Source organism: Pelodiscus sinensis, chromosome 10 (genome assembly GCF_049634645.1).
Source record: "Pelodiscus sinensis isolate JC-2024 chromosome 10, ASM4963464v1, whole genome shotgun sequence".
Taxonomy (NCBI): domain Eukaryota; kingdom Metazoa; phylum Chordata; order Testudines; family Trionychidae; genus Pelodiscus; species Pelodiscus sinensis.
Genome location: NC_134720.1, coordinates 55887355 through 55912436, shown reverse-complemented (window position 1 = coordinate 55912436; position 25082 = coordinate 55887355). Strand labels below are relative to the sequence as shown.

The 25082-nt window shown below is 43.1% G+C and overlaps 1 protein-coding gene across 8 annotated transcripts in view; it reads left to right on the top strand.

Moving 5' to 3' along the window:
* The window catches only part of PIGZ (phosphatidylinositol glycan anchor biosynthesis class Z (Gwada blood group)), a 44607-nt gene extending 19525 nt beyond the window's left edge, over positions 1-25082 (top strand). For 5 of the 8 annotated variants that reach the window (XM_075938340.1, XM_075938339.1, XM_075938337.1 and 2 more), the window contains exons 2-3: positions 1065-1283; positions 8011-10833. In XM_075938340.1, the coding sequence (XP_075794455.1) occupies positions 1166-1283; positions 8011-9620 (1728 nt within the window). In that variant the 5' untranslated portion in view covers positions 1065-1165 and the 3' untranslated portion in view covers positions 9621-10833. Of the gene's footprint in view, positions 1-26; positions 1284-8010; positions 10834-18662; positions 18935-22070 lie in introns of those variants that run through there. The other 3 variants (XR_012906349.1, XR_012906348.1, XR_012906350.1) reach the window with 3 other exon arrangements.

The window sequence follows — 25082 nt, the reverse complement described above, 5'->3', positions numbered from 1 at the left end:
TAGCCGCCTTCTGCACTGAAACCCCCTTCAGGACCCACATTTCCTTCCAGACTCTATAACCTCTCCTATACGCACCATAGGTCAGAACATCCTCCTGCACCCAAATGTCTTTCGAGACCCTGCACCCTCTCCTAAACCCCTGTTCTAAGTCAGAATCCCCTCCTGCACCCAAACTCCAACCCAGAACCTGAACCTCCTCTTGCACTCCAAATCACCTGCCCGGAAGCTCCCTCCTGCACCCAAATTCTTTCCCAGACCCCCCCCCCCCATTCATACAATAGAAAAGTGAGGCCCCTGTCCATTTGCCAAAACTTCCCTGTGAAAATGATTGCCCACCCTTGATGTATACTGTTTGAGTACTTTTGTCTGTGTACTCAAGATATTTTACTCAAATGCTAGGAGGCCCAAATGGGTTTTAGAGTGTACTTTGCTTTAGTGTAGGTCTAAGAGTATCAAAGTGAAATATAAACTGATTTTTTTGTACTTTACATTGTCTGTTCCTTTATGAGAATCAAAAAACATTTAATTTATCTATATTGAAAGAAAGAAATGCTGTGCCTTTGCTCCTATTGGGCTAGCACTATACTCATACTGTACATGGTCTTATAGTTTTAAGTGGATTGTGTTAATTATATTAGGGAGTAATTTATTTTCATAGATAAACTCAGTAGGTAATTTTGTAAAAATGCAAATACATTTTTTGAATATGCTAATGGAGTAAAATGAACTTGCAAATGGATACTGCGGCCTACAGTTACTTCATGACTTTTAAGAAAAGTCAGCAGGTGTAATAGATGTGTATATATTTGTGTGTGTAAATCCTGTGTGTCCAGCTATGAGAATGTGTCCATGAAGGTCCAAATCCACACTTAGCTATGCAAGGCTTTCACCCATTGAAGGCTAATATTAGTCATAAAGGTGTACATCAGTGGCAAGACTTTATCCATAATTAGTTTTCATGGATACATTTACATACCTTTGCTTTACAGTTTTAAACATGATTGACAATGTTTTACTCTTTTTGATGGGCAAGATTTGTGTAATAAACTTTTTGTGCATTTCAGAGTCCAAGTTACTGATCCCATGGCAACTAACGTTTCTAATAATTCAAATCTGTGACTTTGCCCAGACGTCATTCAGTTCTGGCAAGTGGTGTGAACTTACGATGTCAGCCAAGACTTTCTGGGGGATTCTTGCTCTGCTCAGAATTTTCTGGTGTCTTCTTCCTCAGACAGGTTACCTTCATCCTGATGAATTCTTCCAATCAGCTGAGGTCATGGCAGGTAAAGTTTCCTGCATTTGTGCATGATTACTTTTAGAAAGCTAGTTTCTATTAATTCTCTATATTCTAGTGACATAAGCAGGAAGCATTGCATTATTCACATTATCAGATGTAAAAAGACAGCATTGTTGAGCATCTATCTGGCTGTCCCATTGATAGGCAGTATGACTCTAAGCACATAACTGCACCTCTCTGCTTCAGTTTTCCCATCTGTAACATTAGAATAATATACTACTTGGTACCTCACCAGGACAATATATTCTGAGGCTAAAATCATTCATGTATATAAAATATGTAATTGTACAGCTGGATTTTGATTGGATTGTTGTACTAATCTGCTAATGTGAGAACATGCACCAACACAAGAGTTCACAGATTGCCCCCGTTCCAGTCTTCCATCTATAAATAACAGGTCTGCTTATTGCTCCTAAGATCTTCTAAGCAGAATATGGGATCTTGTCCAAGAGGTGAATATGGCTGAACTGCTAGATAATAGTGACCATATGGTCATTTAATTTAATATCCTTGTAGGGAGTGTAGTAAGATGAAGGCCTAAAACATAAGCCAATACAGCACAGGCTTGGTTTGAGGCCTGAGGCCTACCTAACAATGGGCAAAACATGGCTAACATAAAGCAAAGCTAAGCTGTGAGCAAGAGGCAGGCCCCAGCTCACAGAACTTGGCATGAACAGGGCTGAGTGTGCAAAACACTAATTGGTGCTAGGTACTGACTGCAGAACAGTAATTGGTACTGGTCATAAGTGGAAAGCACATGATATCACTAGCTCATTAAAAAAGACCTTGGTACCCACTCCTCACGATACTGACTCCAGTTCAGGAACGGGACTAGAATGACAGCATGGTAAATAGAGATGATCTAATCAAACCACGAGGTACAGGGTGATGGGTGGTATCTAAGTGTCAGAGGGTGGCAACCTGACAACGTCAGAGGTTGGCAACCTGATGTCAGTACTGAGGTGTGATTTGTTTGTACCAGTATATAAGGTGGTGTACTGGGGGGACAGTCTGTGTGTGATCGGGGGCAGTAGAAATTTCCCACTGATTGAGTCATTCCATTGTGGCAGTACATGTGCGTAGTGGTTCAGTACAGTCTACTGTCAACCGCTACTATACTTCGCTTTACAATAAACCTGACCTGGCACCTTCAGGGTCTGCTGTGGTCATTGGGCCCACATCATTGGGCACACACACAAGCAGCCTTCTGGTTACCATCATCAACAGAGCCAGAGACCTGTGAGGCCACTATGGCAGTAAATCCACCTAACTACAGGGAGCAAAATAACAAGCCCACCGCTGTAGTATTTAACTTCAAAAAAGGGAACTACATAAAAAAGAGGAAGCTAGTAAAATGGAAATTAAAATGAATAATCACAAGAATGAAATGCCAACAAATTGCATGGAAACTCTTAGAAACACCCTAAGAGGCGTTCAAATTAAATGTATATTCCAAATAATAATAAAAAAGTAATCACAGCTAAATAGAGGGGAAGAGGGAGTTGGAGGCAAAAAAAGGTATCCCTTAAAAATTAGAAGTCAAATGCTGAGTAAAATAAAAAGGAGCACAAACTTTGGCAAGTCATGTGTAAAAGCATAATTAGTGAAGCCAAAAAAGAATTAGAAAAGCAACAAAAGATACAAAGTAACAGCCAAAAAAAGTAAATATGTCATAAGCAGGAAGCCTGCCAAACAATTAGTAGGGGCACTGGACAATCAAGATGCTAAAGGAGCACTCAAGGAATATATGGCCATTGCAGAGAAGCTAAATGAATTCTTTGCATCAGTCTCCTCTGCAGAGGATCTGGGAGAGATTCCTATACCTGAGCCATTCTTTCTAGGTGAAAGATCTGAGGGACTCTCCCAGATTGAGGTATTAATAGAGGTGACTTTGAAATGGATACGTTAACCAGTAACAAGTAACCAGGATCAGATGGTACTCATTTAATTGTACTAAATGAATGCCCACGTGTAATTGGAGAACTACTAGTTGTGGTTTGTAACCAATTGCTTAAATCAACTTCTGTGCCAGAAGATCAGAGGATAGCTAATGTGATACAGGGTGTCGCTGCTATAAGTTGCCCCTATATACATCCGTTTTGCACGAAAGTCGTTGATGCTTGTAGGAACTGATGCGTTATAAGTCCTCCCATACCCTGCTCTTAAGACACGCAACATCCCACCTCCCCCCCAATTTGCACAAATGGAAGTCAGCCACATGGAAAAAATTCCATGCTTTAAGGTGTATAAGACCTAGTTTTTTTGAAATGTATCTTGGACTTATAGTGAGGACAGCCCGTGCCAATTTTTTTAAAAAGGCACTAAAAGTGGTCTTGGTTAACCTAACTTCAGTATCAGAAAAATTGGTTGAAACTATAGTAAAGAGCAGAATTATCAGATGTATAGATGAACATGATTTAGAACAGGGGCGGGCAATAATTTTTGAAGTGGCCCCGTGCCACCCCAGAAGGGGCGGGGCCTAATCCAGAAGGGGCAGGACCATAATGCTTCTCGACTTCCCCACCCCCAGACCATAATTGGCCTGGGAGTGAAGGAGACCCTTTGCCCCCCTTCCCACTAGGCACCCATGCCCCTGGCAGGGCCGGAAGAGGCTTCACACACTCCCCTGTCCCCAGGACCTGATTGTCCTGGGGCCAGGGGGTATGCATGAAGCCTACTCCCGCCCTGCAAGGAGCACACGGCACTTCAAAGTGCCATGTGCAGCTCTCAGGGTGGGAGGAGACATCATGTGCTCCCCTGCCCCCAAGTCCTGATTGGCTTGGGGGCGGGGGAGCTGTGCGAAGCTTCCCTCGTCCTGCTCCTGCCCTGCGTGAGCATATGGCACTTTGACGTGCTGTGTGCTCATCACAGGGTGGGGGGGAAGGCGGAGGAAACTTCTCACAGCTTCCCCACCTCCAGACCAATCAAGACATTGGCCTGGGGGCGGGGAAGCGGCAGAGCCTCTGTGGGCCGGATCAATCTTCTTGGCGTGCCGGATCTGGCCTATGGAGGCCCTTTTGCTCACCCCTGATTTAGAATCATAGGAGACTATAGTTGGAAGAGAACTCAGGAGGTCATCCAGTTCAACTCCTCCCACTCAAACCAAGACCAATTCCGACTAAATCATTCCAGCCAGGGGTATGTCAGGCTGGGCCTTAAAAACTTTAAAAAAGGATAAAGATTCTACCACCTCCCTAGGTAAACCATTCCAGTGTTTCATTGCCTTCCTACTGTAGTAGTTTTTCTTAATAGCCAACCTAGACTTACCCCACTGCAACTTAAGACCATTGCTTCTTGTTCTGTCATCTGCCACCACTAAGAATAGCCTGGCTCCATCCTCTTTGGAACACCCTGTCAGGTAGTTGAAGGCTGCTATCAAATCCCCCCTCATTCGTCTCTTCTGCAGACTAAATAAATCCAGTTCCCTCAGCCTTTCCTCATAAGTCATGCTTCCCAAGCCTCTGATAATTTTTATTGCCCTCCATTGGAGTCTCACCATTTGTCCACATCCTTTCTGTAGTGGGGGCCCCAAAATTGGATGCAGTACTCAAGATGCAGCCTCACCGGTGCCTAACAGAGGGGAACAATCACTTGCCTCAATTTGCTGGCAATGCTCCTCTTAATGCATCCAGTATGCCGTTAGCCTTCTTGGCAACAAGGGCGCACTGTTGACTCTCATCTAGCTTCTCATCTACTGTAATCCTCAGGTCCTTTTCTACAGAACTGCCACTTAGCCAGTTAGTCCCCAGCCTGTAGCAGTGCTTGAGATTCTTCCATCCTAAGTGCAGGACCTTGCACTTTTCCTTGTTGAACCTCATCAGGTTTCTTTTGGCCCAATCTTCCAATTTGTCTAGGTCACTATAGTCCCTGTCTCTACCCTCCAGCATTTCTCTCTCTCCCTCAAGCTTAGTCTCATCCACAAGTTTTCTGAGGGTGCAATCCTTCCCATCATCCAGATCCTTAGTAAAGATGTTGAACAAAGGTTGCCCCAGGACTGATCCCTGGAGCACTTCACTTGATACTGAATGCCAGCTAGACATTGAGCCGTTGTTCACTACCCATTGAGCCCGACTTTCTAGTCAGTTTCTATCCACTTTACAGTCCGTTCATCCAAGCCATACTTCTTTAACTTGCCTGCAAGAGCATTGTGGGAGACAGTATCAAAAGCTTTTCTAAAGTCAACGTAAAATATATCCACTGCTTTCCCCATATCCACAGAGCCAGTTATTTGTTAGGAAAGAGTCATTTTGACTTATGTAAGGGAAATCGTGACATCAAACCATTGGAATTCTTTGAGGGGTTCAATAAACGTATGGAAAAGGGTGATGCAGTAGATATAGCATATTTGGATATTCAGAAAGCCTTGAACAAGATCCCTTACCAATTGGTTTGATGCAAAGTAAGCAGTCATGGGAAAGAGGAAAGGTTATCTCATGGATTAGTAATTTGTCAAAAGACATCTGTTTAATGTGCAGTGTCAGTCAAAAAAGCTAACAGAATGTTTGGAAATGGATGGATAATATAATACCACAATATAAATCCATTTTTTACCCACATATGCTGTTCTGTTCCCCTCCCATCTCAAAAGAGAAATATTATAAATTGATTAAGGTGGAGAGATGGGCAACAAAAATTATTAGGGATATGAAACACCTTGCATATAAGAAGAGATTAAAAAGACTGGAACTGTTCAAATGAGAAGAAATATGTCTAGAGTGGGCATTGATAGAGGTCTATAGAATCATGAATGGTCTAGAGCAGTGTCTCTCAACCTTTTTTTTTTTTTTAAATAAAGTACCCCTTTTCAAAAAAAAAAGTACCTACAGTTTTCAGACACACAATTTTTTTCTACCATTGCAACACATTTGTTTAAACAATTTAATCGTAGCTCGGCAGGTGATAAAATTTTTGTATGTAAAAAGTACAAAAATAATAAAGCGCTGTAAATCTTAAAACAAAAATTCAGTTTTCTCCAAATTTCAGTTGTGTTGACATACCCCCCAGACTTCTCTCGAGTACCCAAGGGTACTTATACCACTGGTTTAGAAATACTGGTCTAGAGCAGTGGTTCTCAAAGTGTGGTCCAAGACTGTCTTATAGCTGGGCTCAGGGCTGCCCCATTCTGCAGTGGGAAGTCCATACTGGTGGTCCAGCCCCTCATACACACCCTCCAAGGTTGGCTTCCCACTATAGGGGTAGCCCCAAGCCTTGCAGGCTGGATCCAGCTCATGGGGGGAGGAAAATGGCTGGGAGAAAACTACTCACCTTCCATTGGTTGGAATCCTGGCTAGGCCTCCCTGCACTCATTCTGTTCCTGCATCCTACTTCCCAGCCAGACTCTCCCCACCATCCTCAGCCTGCTCTTACACCCAACCTCCTGGCCAGACCCCCCCCCATCCTCATCCCGCTCCTGGACTCCACTTCCTGGCCAGACCCTCTGCCAACTCCTGCACCCTAACTCCCAGCTAGACCCTGCACCTGCACCCCATCCTGCACCCATTTTGTCATAATAGGTGGTTGACTGGTGGTCCGCACAAAGTTTTGTGTTGAGCAGGATGGGCCATGGGCCAAAAAGTTTGAAAACTACTGGTCTAGAGAAAGTAAGTGTTATTTACTCTTTGACATAACACAAGAAACTTAATTAATAGGCAGAAGATATAAAACAAACAAAATGAAGTGGTTTGTCACATAATGCATAGCTATTCATCTTGATGCAGCAAACCTTGAGTGAAATTCTATGTACTTTGTGAAACAGTGGTCAGATTAGGTGATCACTGTGCTCTCTTCTGACCTTAAATGTCTCTAAATTCTTCAGGCTCACTAAGCAGGAGATTTACTGAAGCTAATGGATATTCTGCATGTTGGGTGGTTATAGAATTGGACTCTAATTCTATTATGTAGGAATTCCAGTTGATTAACAACAAAGCTATGTTCTAGTCTATTTCTATACAGTCAACAATTTGTATGAAAATATTTTGAGAACTGAACTTTCCATTTGAACCTTTTTACAAAATAATAATTCTTATCATACTTTTCAACTACAGAAAGCACTATGCAAGTAACTATAATGAACCCTCACAACTCTCCTATACAGTGGGTTCTATGTATATTACAATTGAGGGTATGTTTTTTGTCATAGAGGTCACAGATTCTACAATTTTAATTCACTCGGAGGTCTTTAGCTTTGGCCCTGGCTGCAAGAGAAGCCCCTGCAGCAGGAGCAGCAGTTGGGGCTGGAAGAATGGTAGCCCTCATAGCTGGTACAGCAGCAAGATCAGGTTCGGTACTGGGATTGGAGAAGTGGTCCAAGCAGTGGCTGGAGCAGCAGCCATGGCTGAAGCAGCCACCATGGCCACAGTCAAAGCAGCCCCAGAGGTCAGAGCAGCAGGAGGTTGGAGCAGTAACCAGGCCTGGAGCAGTCACTGGGGCTTAAACAGTGTCCAGAGGTGGAGCAGAGCGGCAGCTGGGGTTGGAGCACCTCAGCTGGTAGACATTTTTATTTTGGGAACAGGAAGATCAGTTTCTCTTTCTGTTTTCACCATAAAGTTCTAAATAGACACGGAGGACAACATAACCAGTAATCTGGAGTCCTAGATGATTTTGTTACAGTATTATTGTCCACTAAATCATGATGCCTCTAATCTGTATTTTTAATGCACATATGCTGGTCAGTTTACCAAAATGTGTCATCTACTTTTTTTCTCCCTCCACAGGAGATATTTTAGACCTACAAGTCTATTATCCCTGGGAATTCCTTTCCAGTTCTCCTTGTAGAACAGTTGTGTTTCCATTAATTACATGTGGCATTACCTACTGGATGATCAAGTCTTTGCAACAGCTAGGCATCTGGTCAAATGGCATCAACAGCTACACCCTTCTTGTGACACCTCGCCTTCTCCTCACCATTTTTTCTTTCATACTTGACTATACCGTGTATCGCATAGCGCCTTTCTGGGGTGCAGATCGTTGGAGTGCTCTGGTTCTGCTTGCTGGGTCCTATGTTACACTAGTATTTTATACAAGAACATTTACCAATACGCTTGAAGGACTACTGTTTGCCCTGCTGATGGTACTAGTATCTCCAAAAGCAGCTGGTTATGGAACAGCACCTAAATCAGACATCAACCAGGCAAAATCTACCAGTAGCGGTTTCATAGGGATTATAACAGTTGCTGGGTTTTTCAACAGGCCAACTTTTCTAGCATTTGCTTTAATGCCACTGCTTTACTGGACAGTTTTAAATGCCACTTCTCAGCACAGCATTAAAACTATTGCAAACCATCTCTGGAAGTTTGTTTCCAGCACAGTTTTCACTGCCATTATCTTCACAGTAGCTGATACATTATATTTTACCTCCATTGGATCAGAGATTAGCCTGTACAGCATTAAAAAGAATGGCCTGTTAAGCACCATAGCTCAAATAAATCAGAATGTAATAGTTACCCCTTTTAATTTTCTCCGCTATAACCTTAATCCCCATAATCTTGCACAGCATGGGATTCACCCACGATTTACTCATTTTGCAGTCAATGGGATAATACTCTTTGGGATTCTACACATTCTAGCCATCAGCACTGGTTTAAAAATGCTGAAAATAAACATCCATCAATTATGGATCAGACTACGTAATCATATGCCACTTACAATGATGATGTTTGCTGAGGCCACTCCAATATTATTATCATTCTATTTTGTTCCTTTGGCATTTCTTTCTCAATTCAACCACCAAGAACCTCGATTCCTCATTCCTCTTATTTTACCACTAGTCCTATTGATCACATTGCAGAATAGGACCCTAAAGTGGAAACCCATCATTTTTGTTTTCAATGTTCTTGGTGCCCTTTTGTTTGGGTGCTTACACCAGGGAGGACTGATCCCATGTCTGTCTCATTTAGAACAACTCATACATTCTCCAGAGTCCCTGAACAATCCAGCACACTATACTCTACTCTTTGCTCACACCTATATGCCTCCCAGATTTTTGCTCAGTATTAATAAGAAAGACCCACTAGTAGAAATAATTGATATGGCTGGAACTGAAGAAAAAACTCTTTGCCAGACACTGGTACAATTAGCAAACAACATTTCCTGTGGTTCTAGAGAGATTGATAAAGAAAGAACTTGTCATTTTTTTATTATAACGCCTGGTACAGTCAAAACAACAATAGAGAAATGTGGGGTTTTGTTCAAGAATGAGACATTAATATTTCCACACTTAACAATGGAAGATCCACCACAAATAACTTTTCTCTTCAGTGAAAAATGGAGAAGTCAGTTGGGGCTATACATCCTTCAGCTGGACAGAAATGAACAGAACCTTTAGTTATTAGAGGATTTATGTTTCACTTTTAAATTGTATTTAATGCTGGAAAAAGTTGCTGGATTGGGAGTACTGGAGATTGACATGTTCTCTCTTTATTCACAGACACAAGTATAACACAGGGAGTAGCAGTGCAAGCTTCCCCATGTTGTCCATTCCATTATTCATGATTGTTCCTCAACCATGTTCTGGACAGACCCTAAATGTGAGAAGGTCGGTCAATCTCCAGCTTTATTTTTGCACTAAGATAATTTTCCTGCCAAGAGAAGAATTAGAGAACCAAGGCTGAATTTCTCTTCATTAAAACTTTCCAAATAGCTTTGATTGAGTCCATTCTTCTCTGGTGTCAGGTGTATTGTTTTATTGAGTTTTGTATTATGTCTCTTTGAATTATACTTTTTATTTATATGCATTAATGCCACGGCCAAGCATTCAGGGCCTCCTCCCTGTAGTTACAGCAGGACAGTCACAATATAGAATTCATCTTTACTCAGTTACCTCATGGTGCATGATTTTATCCTCTCAAGGGAACAACAGGCAAAGAATATACTTTTATATGAATAGCCTGAGTTTAAACTGACTCAGGGCCTTCTCTCTGATCCTGGTAGGACTCTCTGTCCCAAGAACCCCAAATCTTTCCTGGCTGGGGTTAGGACGACTTTGGTCGACTTAGACTCAAGAATATTCATGGAGGATCTTTACTAAACTTTTAGCATGCATATGTTCTCTCTGAATTACCGTAAGAATGGCTATACTGGGTCAGACCAAAGGTCCATGTAGCCCAATATCCTGTCTTCTGACAGTGGCCAATACCAGGTGTCCCAGAGGGAGGGAACAGAAACAGGGATTCATCAAATGATCTCTCTCCTGTAATCAGTTTCCAGCTGCTGAAAAACAGAGACTAGGGACACCATTCCTACCCATCCTAGTTAATGGCCATTGATGGACCAAACCTCCATGAATGTATCTAGTTCTTTTTTTAACCCTGTTAAACTTCTGGCCTTTACAACATCCTCTGGCAAGGAGTTCCACAGGTTGACTGTGCACTGCGTGAAGAAAAAAACTGCCTTTTGTTTGTTTTAAACCTGCTTGTGTTATGGGAACAGGTAAATAACTTTTCCTTATTCATTTTCTCCATACCTGTCATGATTTTATAGATCTCTATGGGTATGTCTACACTACCCCGCTAGTTCGAACTAGCGGGGTAATGTATGCATACCGCACTTGCTAATGAAGCCCGGGATTTGAATTTCCCGGGCTTCATTAGCATAAGCGGGGAGCCGCCATTTTTAAATCCCCGCTGCTTCGAACCCCGTGTAGCGCGGCTACACGGGGCTCGAACTAGGTAGTTCGGACTAGGGTGCCTATTCCGAACTACCGGTACACCTCGTTTCACGAGGAGTAACGGTAGTTCGGAATAGGAACCTAGTCCGAACTACCTAGTTCGAGCCCCGTGTAGCCGCGCTACACGGGGTTCGAAGCAGCGGGGATTTAAAAATGGCGGCTCCCCGCTTATGCTAATGAAGCCCGGGAAATTCAAATCCCGGGCTTCATTAGCAAGTGCGGTATGCATACATTACCCCGCTAGTTCGAACTAGCGGGGTAGTGTAGACATACCCTATCATATTCCCCCTTAGTCTCCTCTTTTTTAAAATGAAAAATTCCAGTCTTTATAATCTCTCTTAGTATGGCAGCCATTCCAAACCCCTAATAATTTTTGTTGCCCTTTTCTGAACCTTTTCCAATGCCAATATAGCTTTTTTGAGATGATATTCAAGATATGGACATACCATGGATTTACATAGTGGCAATAAGATATTCTCTGTCTTATTCTCTATCCCTTTTAAAATTATTCCAAACATTCTGTTTGCTTTTTTAACTGCTGCTGCACATTGAGTGGCTGTTTCCAGAGAACTATCCACAATAACTCCAAAAGCTCTCTCTTTAGTGATAATAGCTAAATTAGTCCCCAGCATTTTGTGTGTATAGTTGGGATTATTTTTTCCAATGTGCATTACTTTACATTTATCAACAATACAATTCATTTGCCGTTTTCTTGCCCAATCACCTAGTTTTGTCAGTATTGCTTTCATCTTGTGAATAAATGTGCTTGCTTGTAAAAGGCTGCATAGTAATACATAATTTCTAGCAATTACAGCTGTTCATAGCCTTCAAAAAGAAAAAATAGTGCAGATGCTGGTCTATTTAGGCAGTCTGGCTTGTGGGGAATATCACAGTGTAGGCAGGGAACTGTGCAACCTGAAAACAACGCTCATCAGGAGGGATAAAAACCACAGTTCTTCAAATGCTTGCTGATATTGATTCCATGCTAGATGTGCATACACCTACATGCGCGCTCGTCAGAGATTTTTGCCTTAGTGCCATGGTGTCCAACCAATTCTGAAGCAGTAGCCACATTTATCTAGTGACTAGTGTGTTGGACACCACGGCCTTACTGCTATCTGTAAGGTCGACAGTGGTGCTCCCTTGAGCACCGCACCCATTTGTCAGTGTATCAGGCACTGCTGGCCCTGTGCCCTCTCAGTTTCTTCTTACCACTCATAATCATAGAATCCTAGGGCTGGAAGAGTAATGGTTGGTTGGAATGTCTTTCCTTGCATAGCAAAAGCTAGCATTTTTTGTCTCTACTGACTTCAAATCTTAGGGCCTTGTAAATGGTTTGTTTACAGTAGTCAGTGTTAAGCAGTTAAGTGTAGTTAAAAGTTAGAGTCTCAGTGGGGACTTTGCCCCAAGTGGGATATGTTCCAGTCTTCTTGGTTTAAGCCTTGCACAGTCTCCATCAGGCTTGTGCCTGTAAGTGACCTTCACAGCAACTGCCTCAAGAGTCTTCACAAGAACATGGTGCCAGTGGCTACTTATCTGAAACTTTGAGGGGTCCAGGTCTTCCCATCTCTCGATGACTGACTTGTCAAAGCAGGTCTCAGGAACAAATACAGAGAAGCATGATCTGGTGCATTCCACCTGCCGTGACCAAGGCCTGTTGATAAATGAAAAAAAAGCCACATTAAGGCCAGTCCAATGGACAGAGTTCTCAGCTCCATGTGAGCCAGAGTCTTCCTTCCATAAGTGCATTTTCAGACCCTATTAGCCTGCTCTCCATGTGAAGAAGCATCCACTCAACTTGCCTCACATCCGCTTACAGTTGTTGGGCCACATGGCCACCTGTACATACGCGGTCAGTTATTCCTGTCTCTCTGTCTGACCCCTGCAAAAGCTGCTGGTGTTGATTTATGTTCCCAACAAGCACCAAATAGTCAGGATGCCAGATCTCATTTTTGTGTCCCTGGCTTGGTGGATGAACTCCCAGTCGGTGTTGCAGGGATTTCCCTTTGTGGCCCTGTCCCTGGAGCTCATGCTGGTCTCCAATACTTTGGACCTGAACTGAGGTGTGTACCTGGGTGAGCTCAGTACATAAGACTGCTAACTGCGTAACAACCTGGCTCTCCATCTCAATGTTTGGGAGCTCAAAGTGGTTTGCTTGGACTGCCAGGCTTTCTTGCCGCACCTGAAGAGCAAGACGGTGCAGTGTTTCATGGACTATAACACTGCAGTATATTTATAACACTGCAACATATTATATCAACAGGCAAAGCAGAGCCAGAAAATTGGCCCTTTGCCAAGAAGCTCTCTGCCTTTGCACTTCATGTGCAGCAGGACATTCATCTGATAGCCATGCATCTTCCAGGGACCATGTTTGCAGATCTCCTCAGCAGGACCCTCTCATCTTGCCACAAGTGGCTGCTCCACCTGGAGGTGGTCAGTATTATTTTTCTGAAGTGGGGGACTCCCCAGGCAGACTAATTCACATCCTGTCAGAACAGGAAATGCCACGTTCTGTTCTCTCTATGGGATGCCCAGGGGTTCCCTGTCATGCTTTCCTGCTCTGATGCTCAGGGACCCTGATGTATACCTTCCCACTAGTGCCACTGATCCACAGAGTCCTTGTGTAGATCAAACAGAATGGGGCAAAAGTAAATCCTGATCATCTTTGAGTGGCCTCACCAGCATTGGTTTAGCATGCTACTGGACTTTCAGTATCTACCCCACAACAGCCGCCTCTCTGTCTGAACCTGCTGTCCCAGAATCACAGCAGTCTTCTGCATGCAAGCCTAGTGGTGTTGCACGTGATAGCATGGCTAATGCATGGCTGAATGTACAAGAGCAGGAATGCTTGACCTGGGTTTAGTAAACCTTTTTGTGTAGCAGAAAGCCCTCCAACAGAGTGACTTACCTGGCCAGGTGGAAGGGGCTCAAATGCTGGCCTTAAAACAACATATCTGGGCCTCACAGGCCTTGCTGCAGGGAGCTTGTCTTTCCTGTCAGTCAGGGTCCATCCATCTGCTATTTTGGCTTTCCACCCTTCATTCCTAGGCAAGTCAATCTTCACTCCTGACATTACAACCCCGTTTCTGAAAGGTCAGAAGCATCTCTACCCTCACTTCTGGTACCCTCTGTCCCGCTCTGGGACTTGACTCTCATGCTGTCAAGGTTCATGCCCCGTCCCCCCGCCCCTTTGAACCTCTGGCTTCCTGCTCAATTCTCCTTCTCTTCTGAAAAATTTAATTCCTGGTTGCAGTAATATCTGCTCACAAGGTATCAACACTTACTTCAGAACTGCCCTATACAATATTCTATAAGAATAAGGTCCAGTTACAGCCACATCTGGCATTCGAACCCTAAGTAGTTTCTCAGTTCCATACCAGCTAGGACATATTTCTGTCGTCTTCTTGAAGGCTCATAAATCAGAAGAGGAATGCAGGTTGCATGTCCTAGATGTGAGGAGGACACTGGCCTTCTACACAGACAGGACAAATTAATTTTGCAAGTACAGTGCTCCTGTTCATCAGAGTGGCAGACAGGCTGAGGTCAGTATTATTTTTCTGAGGGGTCATCCACTGTCTGCTCTAAGTATTTCATTCTGGATCCCAGCCTGCATCCATTTCTGCTATGAGCTAGCAAAAGTGTTTCCACCAGCAGTAGTCAGGATGCACTCAATTAGAGCACAAGCATGATCAGCAGCCTTCCTGGCTCAGGTACCTGTCCTATTATGCACTTACCCAGCAGGCCTGGGACAGTGCTGGCTTCAGTAGATGAGTACTGCATACGACAAGACCATGAACTCTCAGTGCACCTCCATTGATCCTGTTTGTGAGTCACCTAGAATGGAATCAATATGAGCAAGCACTCAAAGAGTAAAAAAGGTTACTTACCCTTTCATAACTGTTCTTCCAGATGTGTTGCTCTGGAAGAACAGTTATGAAAGAAGGAACTGAGAGGGTGTGGGACCAGTGGCACCTGATATACATGGGCATGGCGCTCAAGAGGACACCCCTGCCAACCCCACAGATATCACTAAGGCAAAAAATCTGCAATGACCATGCACGTGCATATGTGCACACTTAGAATGGAATGGATATGAACACATCATGACAAACAAGTTATAAAAAGGTAGGTGACTGTTTTGCCTCTGCCCAAGCCTGGAGTAGGTACCTTTGGTGGACCACAGAAGGGAAATACAGATGCAGTTGACCTGAATGATGACACCTGGTTTTTCAGAAAATAAAGCAGGAATTGCTCAGTTAAGTTCCATGTAGGGCAGCTAAGAGGACAATTCTGCTGTATTTATGATCCCATACTATGCACTGGATAAGGCACAGCATAATCTGCTCAGTCTTCTTCCTGTAGGTGATTGTGGAAAAGATCACTTGCATATCTTATTTATGCCTTCATGCATATTAGGGGGTAATTATGAAATGAAAATAATTAAATTAAGCTTAAGTCTGGTTAAGAAAATAATATATTTGCTTTATGTTACTGTCTTGTAAGGAAAAGGTCCCAATAAGTAAGTGAAAGGAGGTCATGAGAATAATGAGTAGTATTACTTATTGCTTGTATTGTGGGAAGGCTGTTTGGTTAAAAAAGTGATTAATAAAATAAAGAGCTACACTAACAAGACCAATAAAAACTGTCTTAAAAGAAACAAGCATAAACCTTTCCACTGTTCTGTTAATAAGCAAGGAGCAGTGAGGAGATAAGAAGGGAAGGCTTGAAGGAAGGATAAACAGCTTCAAATAGGATTTTTGGTCAAGCTAGCAAATTAGTTGAAGGATATAAAAAGAGCCATGAATCTGAAGGTTGTTTGTGAAACACTGCCTGATCATGCTGGAGCTCACTAGAATTAGATGATTTTCCCTAGGTCTGATCTGTCTGTAAGCATACTGATGAGATGCTTATGAATACTTTGGTACTACATTGCATGTAGTGACTGCTTATTTTTATATTGTTAGGCATGTTTAGAGCAATTGTATAAAATACCATTTGGCTTTTGGACTTAATAAAGGAATTATGGTTAAATTAATGTTTGATGGGATCCCATATTATTAATTACAAATATTGTTGATAATTTTAACACATTCTGGAATGGGCACATTTTTCAATTTTCAAAATACATCATTATTTATATTACTGAAGCAGGGCTGTCTTTTACTATATGTCTATCTAGCTTCATCTAGCACAATCATACACCAAGCATATTTGCATATTTGGGAGGAAGGAAAAAAGATGTATTCACCAAAAAGCATTTTTATGTGCATTCTCAAGGTTACTAAAACCACATGTATCTGAACTAATATACAGGGCTGTCCCTGGAGAGGTGCAGAGACACACCCTCAGCCCAGGTCCTGCCCCCGCCCTGCCTCAGCTCATTCCACCCCTGCTTTGTCCATCTCTGACTCCCACTACTTCCCTTTCCCGAGACCTTTTCCCCCATGATTGGAGGAATTATCAGGGGGCCTAACACTGGCAGCAGGGGTTGGGCCCCCTCCACGCTCACTGTGGCAATTGGGAAGTGTAGTGACCCGGCTGCAGCCTGCTCCGCCGTGCCCAGCTCCCAGCTATGTCGCTCAAGGGAGTGGAGTGGTGTGGGGTCAGATTGCTGTGCTTCATGACACCACAGTCAAGTGAAGCTACCTATTTAGGAGATGGCACAATGGGTTGGGTCGCTCGGTTTCCTGCAATTCCCACTGCCACTGGTGAGTGCTGGGGTATGCCCAACCTCTTCTGCTGGCACTAGGCCCCTGACAATCCCCCAGGCTGCCCTGGGCCCCATAAGCCTCCCCAAAGCATTGGGGGTCTAGGGTGGCTTCCCCAAACCAATGAATGGATGGGAACAGCTTTGCTAATCTGTTCATCTAAGGAACAAATTCTGACATACCTACTCAGAACTGAACAGGACTTAACTGGAAGTTTGTACTGGGTTAAACCTACAGGATTTGATCTTAAATAGAGATTAGTATGAAGAAGATAATTATGTTGCTACTAAAATTTATCTGGACTCGAATAGCAGCCCAATATGTTCCAAGACCATGCTGATGAGAGTAGTAGGAAAACTAGAATAGAATGAGTCTTCTTGAGATGGAAGATTAAAAAATCTTTTAAAAACAAGAAATGTGTATTGAGTGAAAATAATAACCAAATTAAATAAAACTAGAAGTCTTACCCAATGTTGCTGGGTCTTCCAGGGCAAGGGACTGGCAATGTGGGAGTGCAGGAGTCAGGGCAGGGTCTTAGGCATATAGGGGGCAGGGCAAGGAGGTTGGGCATGTGGGAGTCAGGGTAGGGGTTGAGGAAGAGCTCAGGCCTGGGGGTTGGGGGTGGAGAGAATGAGGGTTGGAGGATAAGGAGATGTTTAGGGAGGGGGGGGTCCCATCTGGCAAGGCTTTTTCCTCCACCTGCCCCCTCCCCTCCAGCCAGGAGGGTCCTTCTCATCCCCGCCCCCCTCGACACTCCCTGGCTGGCAGGGTCCTTCTCTTTCCCCTCAGTTCCCCTGGTTAGCAGGGGCCTTCTCTCCCTCCCCAAGTCTCCCATGCAGCAGGGGTCTTTACTCTTCTCCCAGTCCTGACCAGCAGGGGCCTCCCCTCCCAACTAGCAGGACTTTCTCCCTCCCCCCATACAGTGTTTCACCTAAGCGGGGGGAGGCTTGGGGTAGCTACTTACCTGGTCTGGTGGCAGGCAAGATGACCTCAGCTGGCCACTGCAGTGTAGTTCTCCCCTGCATTTGCTGCCACCAGTGGCCACAGTGAGCATTATCCTCTCTGTCTTCTCCCTTTCCATGCTGTGGAAAACAGTCCCATTCCAAGGACTTCCCATTTTTCTGGCACAACCAAACGCTGACCAAGCTTTAAATTAGGATAAGAGGAAGCTGCATACCAAATTTGGTGGTCCTAGCTCTTATTGTATAGGAGACAACAGACTCAGACAGACAGACAGATGCACTCATATATATATATATGACAATTCAAAGAGGAAATATATATTAATTGTGATTAATCGTGTACAACTCCCCTTTGGAATGCCATAGCGGCATTTCAATGGGGCAGCGCTGCATGGAGCCTGGGATCAGTTGGAGTTCCCCAGCTGACCCCGGGCTCCATGCAGCACTGCCCCCTGGATGCGCCACCGCGGCGTTTCAAAAGGGCAGTGCAAGAAGGAGCTCGGGGGTCAGCTGGAGCACTGCGGCGGCATTTCCAAGGGGCAGCGCAAGGCCCCTTTAAGGCACCGGAGTGGCACTTCAAAGGGGCAGTGCAAGCAGAGCCGGGGATCAGCTGGACTCTCCAGCTGATCCTTGACTCCTAATGCACTGCCCCTTTGCATTAGGAGCCGGGGATCAGCTGGACACTCCAGCTGATCCCCGACTCTGCTTGCGCTGCCCCTTTGAAGTGCTGGAGCGGCACGTTGAAGAGGCAGCACAGCATTAACGCGTCAATTTTTTTAATGCATTAATCCTGTCCTGCAGGAGTTAACGCAGGTCAATTGACAGCCCTAATATATATATATATGACACAATTCAAAGAGGAAACCGATGCCTAATATTTACAGTGTTCTAAAGCATGTTATTTGAGTCTGACATGTATAGGCCATTCTCAACCCAGGATAAACACTATGAAACTTAAAGCTAGTATCATGTTTAAACACATTTATTACTAACAGATTTCTAGTGCAGTTTTTTTATTTTAATTTTTCCAGGGAATCACCTTAAAAAGCAGCATTCTAACCCGCTGCTGGAATGCCAATAAGAAATCCAGACAGAGCAAGCACAGGAAGAGAATAAAACATTGGAAACAAATGTACCTGAGATGTGTCACAATTTTTCCAACACCATGCTGGTGACAAGTCTTGTGAAAGTAGGTATCCTTATGTATTGATGGGTATGTCTACACTTGCACCCTTTTTCGAGAGAGGGATGCAAATGAAGACATTCGAAATTGCAAATGGAGCCGGGATTTAAATATCCCGTGCTTCATTTGCATATTCGTGTTATGGTGCTATTTCGAAATAACAGATGCTGTTAAGATGTGGTTATTTTGAGAGAAAACCCTTCTCTCGAAATAACCTTTATTCCTCATACAATGAGGTTTACCAGTTATTTCGAGAGAAGGGTTTTCTCTCAAAATAACCACGTCTTAACAACGTCTGTTATTTCGAAAGAGTGCTAGTTTGAAATAGCGCCATAACGCAACTATGCAAATGAAGCGTGGAATATTTAAATCCCGGATTCATTTGCAATTTTGAATGTCTTCATTTGCATCCCTCTCTTGAAAGAGGTTGCAAGTGTAGACATACCCGATGAAAGAGGTGGCTTTTCTGCTTCAATAAAAATGAGCCATGATGTTATACTCCATATTCTTTATGAAAATATGCTTCTGATATTAATTAGAATATTTACCCAGCACTGCTCAAATTCTTAACTCAAATAAGTTTGGTTTTTTTTTTAATTTAAATCATGTTCTGGGGTGGGGCTTGGGATGAGGGGGTTCAAAGTACATGCTGCCCCAGGGAGAGAGGACTACTCCGGCCTCTCTCACCGCAGCAGTTTGGGGCCATGTCAGAGGCACCTGAAGCTGTGGGACAGACACACAGACACATATACAGACAAAATGTCTGAAATATACCGTATATTGTTGTCCCTTTCTTCACCCTTTCCCCCTCCTGGCCCAATGGAATTATAGTTGGCCCAATCCCCATCTCTGGCCCCTTGCTACCTCTCTGTGGTCATTCCAGATTATAACTCCCTCCTACCACACCTCTCCCTTTCCATTTTATGAGAAACAGATTAATTTCAAGCACATCCCATGGGCTTCCCACAACCACACCCTTACTTTGCTTTAAATTATGATGAGAGGGAGCTACATACCAAATTTGGTGGTTCTAGCTCTTATCATTTAGGAGGAGTTCTTGAACAAATGGATGGACAGAGACACATTTTTAAAATATATAGTAAGAAGATTATGGGACTTGTGAAATCAAATCCAATTGTGATAACTCGATAACAGAGAAGAGTTTGACCTTACAGAAAATTGAATATGAGGCTGAAGGATAATATTAAGTAGGCATTCTAGCCACTTTTCAAACAAAATTGTGAAAAACGTTAAACATATTAAATGTGACTTTTGAGTTTAAGATTCCCCATCCAATTATTGACTATGACTACGACAGTCCTATACATGATGATGTAACCTGTCAGACGACAGATCCAGGATCCACTACAGAAATGGTTTTCAAACTTTTTTACTCGTGACCCAGTTGAAGAAAATTGTTGATGCCTGCAACCCAACATAATTTGATTAGAGTGAGGTTCCTGGATAAAACCACTGCACTTGTGAGTTTGCCACCACTCCCATAGCAGGGGTATTGATTAATCAAGTTCAGTTTACGCATGTTCCCATGGTATTAAATTTGTTTAACTGGCATTTTGGTGAATTCAGTCATTGCAAGCATATCAAGGTGGCTTTCTTCTTCTCTGTACTCCTTATTGCAGCTTAACAACAAGTACGAGATATTGCTCTATTGGGGTGAACAAGAGAAGCCATAGTATCTGCTTCTAGGAGAAAGTGTATCTTAAATCCTCTTGGGATTTGACAGTCCCTAGCAGGACTATTTGGTTCAAGAATGTCAACTTGGAATCGAGTCTATGAGTGGAAAATTTAAAGTATATGAATTGTACGTTGCAGGAAGAAATGAACCATGTAATCAGTCCAGTGCTACAGTTAATAAGGGGATTATCACACAAACAGTGAATTACTGTTTATAACATGCATGACATAACCCAACTGTTTAATGAAACTCAACTTAAAATTAATCAGCTAGTCATTTAAAACAAAGATCGGAATAGGCCTCAATATTTAGCAAAATAAATGATCTGCTCTGTGATTAAAGAATATGTTGTAAATAGAATCACTAATGCATCTCAATCTCTACAATTGGGTAAGATCTCAGACCTAATAAAAAATGAGCAATCATTGAGTTGGTACTGCCGAAGTGTTTCCAAGTGCTGGAAGAGGAGTGAGCCACAAGTTTGGATTCCTGCCAGTCTTTACCCGTAGCAACAATAAGACAGATGGGGTCTGTGACACCTCACCCCAAGCAAGATAGCTGTTCTTTTTCTGAAGATTGTATAATGACACGATCATTGTGTTCCTCATTCATGGTCTTGTTACCAAAGTTTGACAAAGTTGCGTACAGGCAATTGGCGGCTGTCCTTTCCATAGGTCACCTCAAAGATGGCATCTACAGAGAATGCATCAATACGCCTCCCTTGGTGATCTATGACTCCGCAATTCAAACTTGGAAAGTTCCACAGCTGGCCTGATGCTGTTAAAAGGGGCCTCAGTACACCTGTAGATGTAATGTTTTTTACATAAACTCTGTCATGTGTGGTCTACAAGGAATGGAGTTAAAAGATTAGTCATCACCATGCCTGGCCAGGCTGACCCAATGTAAGATTTCAATGGAGATGACCTGTGCTGGAAATGGCCAACTTTACATGGTAACCAATTTGTCCCCTGGAGTGTCCGGTCACAAACCTGAACTTTTGTTTTACAGCACGGGTTCTGAACCCCCAAGGGGTACGTGAAGTTCAGGTATAGGTAATTTATTGATTTTTTTTCAATACAAAAAATCATACAATACTAAAAAAATTATGTAAAAACACTTACATAAATTTAATTTTTTTATTATTTTCTTAAGAAAATAATATAGTGAGTAATATAGTTGACTCGTGATAGCATAAACATCTACCTAATTATTTTGAATCTCTCGCTTGATCCGATGCGTAGCATCAACTGTGGGCATGCGTAGTTGCAGTTACTGATGCTGGCAAACTAATCTGTACTAGTCAACTTATTTCGTTGCTTGTCGCAGAAATAACTGTCAGACGCTCTTTATTAATGACAGATGTAGGCACGTACAGGTGTATTCTACAAGTATTTCTTAAATTCAGTGTGGATTACTTAAAGATGTGTATTATGTTTAGTGGTTTTTTCGCACGGTAGTAGATAGTATGTTTATTTGTACTGCTACATTTTTTTGAACATTTTTCACGCATTTTCTTGATACGTTTACTACTACTGAGACCCGTGCTTCCTTTGCTCAAAGGCACTCAGTAATGGGTATATGAAGCCATCCAAACATAACGAACATCTACAGACTGTTCATCCTCAAAATGTTAACGACCCAGAGGCTGTTTTTAAAATCAGATGAGCACAGTTTGAATCACAGGGCACTCTCATCTAGCACAGATTTACTCCCATGAAGAAATCAGCGCTGGAGGCTAGTTATTGGGTGGCATTACGGATCGCCAAAGAAAAAAAAGCCCCTTACTATCGCTGAGACCCTGGTGAAACTGTGTGCCATCGAAATGGTCGAATTAATGTGTGGTATAGAAGCAAAATCAAAAATAGCACAGATCCCATTATCAAATGATACCATTCATGATCGAATCAAGGACATGTCAGAAGATATCCTCAAACAAGTGGTGGAGGAAATTACCTTGCAGATGTAGTTAGAATCCTAAACTTACTAAACATTTCACTCCAAGGTAGTAATACGATTACTTTGGAGACCAAAGAGAAGATCAAATCCTTTCAAGAGAAATTAACTCTCTGGGGAAGAAGAGTGAATTGTGGTAACTTCGCCAGTTTTCCTCTCTTTGATCCAGTACAGCCAATTCCAGTGGAACCAAGAGTTCGCAAAAGTATTATTATACATTTGGAAAACCTTAAAATCGCCATCGATGGAATTATCCCAGCTGGTTTGGCAGCTTACATTTGGGTGAGGGGCCCCTTCACATCGTCCCTTGAACAAACTAGTGATACCGACCTGCCAAAAGATGAACTTCTCGAAGTGAGAAATAATCAAAAACTTCGCATCGACTTTGAATCAATGACACTGTACCAATTCTGTTGTAAACTTGGTGAGGCATTTCCCATTCTGACAAAACAAGCTTACCAAGTTTTAGTTCCATTTGTCACAATTTACCTTTGCGAGTTGGGCTTTTCGGTGCTTGCCTCAATAAAAACCAAGGCGAGGAACAAATTAAATACAGAACATGATTGTCTGCGGGTCTCTCAAAAACGCCGCCCAAGATAGAAATGTCGGTTAATAGTAAGCAGCAGCAATGTTCACATTAGTGAGACTAGTGTGGTTTGTCCATTTGTAAACGGACATTTTGTGCAATTTTTAGTGTTTTATTTTTAAAATAAAGTTTGTTTAAAACAAAAATCTGTTGATATTTATGTCTTATAAGATACTTGTAGTTTTGATTGTTCACATTAAGTTATAAAAAAATGTTATTACCGAGAGGGGTACGTGATGTATTTAGCTGAGACCAACGGGTACGTGGACCGAAAAAAGTTCTGAACCGCTGTCTAAAGCAACCTACTTTAATAGGAAACCAAGTGATTTCTCCTAGTTCTGATTTTGAAGACATTACCACCATCCTGAGAGAGCCAGTACACCTATATTTCTTGTCTACATTCCTCCACTCAGAGTTGTCCAATCCACAGCACAGTTTGGGACAGCTGCCCCAGGTCCTGCGCTTTGTGGGCCCCCCACAGTGGCCATGTGAACTATCCCATGTAAGCCAGCTTCTGGCATTCAGAGGTTTAGGGATTAGGGATGTAAAATTCCATTTAACCAATTCAATGTTATGTTTTAACTGGTTAATTGCTTTAATGGGGGCTCGTGGTGATGTGTGTCATGGAGTGGTGGGCCCAGCCAGGCTGAAGCATTCCTCTGCTGCAAGAGGGGGCTTCTCTGCCTAGGGTGGAGCATCCCCTGCCCATAGTGCAGTGGGCCCAGCCGGGCTGGAGCCCCCAGGCCTGCAGCATGGATGGGGGGCTGCTCCAGTCCAATCAGGCCTGCCATGCAGCAGGCTGCTCTTGCCAGGCTGGGCCTGCTGCAAACATGTACTGCTCTGGCCAGGCTGGAGCTCCCGCACCAATGGTGAAGTGGGCCTGGCTGGATGACTTCAGGGATTGGTGATGGCATTTCACCATTAGGTAATTCAGTTCAAACCCAGGGCCAGTAGTAACTAAAAGGTGTTACAAGTGGGTGACTATTGGAGGTCTGTATTGAGTCCATTATTTTCAGTGGCCAAATCTCCTAACCATCACATACCTGATATATAAAATTTCAAGCTATCTACCTGACTACGGGCCTCCATCCCCATAGTATCTGAATGTCTTCCAAAGCTAAAAATTATATATAAAGTTACAACAACGATTAAGTTGGTTGTGGAGACCAAATTAATCTCCAACACTTAGGATGTGTCTAAACTACAGGGTTTTGTTGACAAAAGTGGACTTCTGTCGACAAAACTATACCTGCGTCTACACTACCGCTGAGTTCTGTCGACAGAAGTCGGCAGTTTTGTTGACAGTGGTAAACCTCATTCTACAAGGAATAACGCCTTTTGTCAACAGAGTTCTGTCAACAGAAGGCGTTATTGCATCTACGTTGTCCTTTGTATCTACACTCTCATGTCGAAAAAGCAGCTTGCTTTGTCGACAGAACTGGATGTAGTCTAGACACTCTTTGTTGACAAAGCCTCTATCAACAAAAGCCTGTAGTTTAGACATACCCTTAGAGACGATCCCACAAGAACATGGGTGTGGAGCATTATAGGGTAGTTTTTCATTGCCTCTTTCCATGTTGTACCTGGTCTGTGAGTACAAGGATGACTAATATCTTGAGCTGTGTATCTGGAGCACTAAATTTAGAAAGATAACTTACTTTAGAAGGAAAATATTAAAATGAAAATATTAATATTGCTGCTCCTTCATACAATAAAAAGTGTAACCTTTCTGTCCTCATGTTGTCAGCAGCAAGGAGGACTGGGTTCAGTTTTCTAGTTCTTTCAGAATACTTACAGCTGCAATTTTATTTACACATACACTAGAAAACTTACCCAGAGTTGCCCAGATCCAACTGGAGTGGTGTGATGCAGCACTGTGCAGGCCTCCCATTGGTGCACCCTGGGCCTATCCAGAGCCCGAAGGGGGGTGGCATAGAGTTTGGGGGGGCAGCCCAGCAGTTGAGAGGGCTGGAGGCAAAGGGGGGCCCACATAGGCTTCCCCGGGCCAGCCTTAGGGAGCTCAGGGGTGGGTG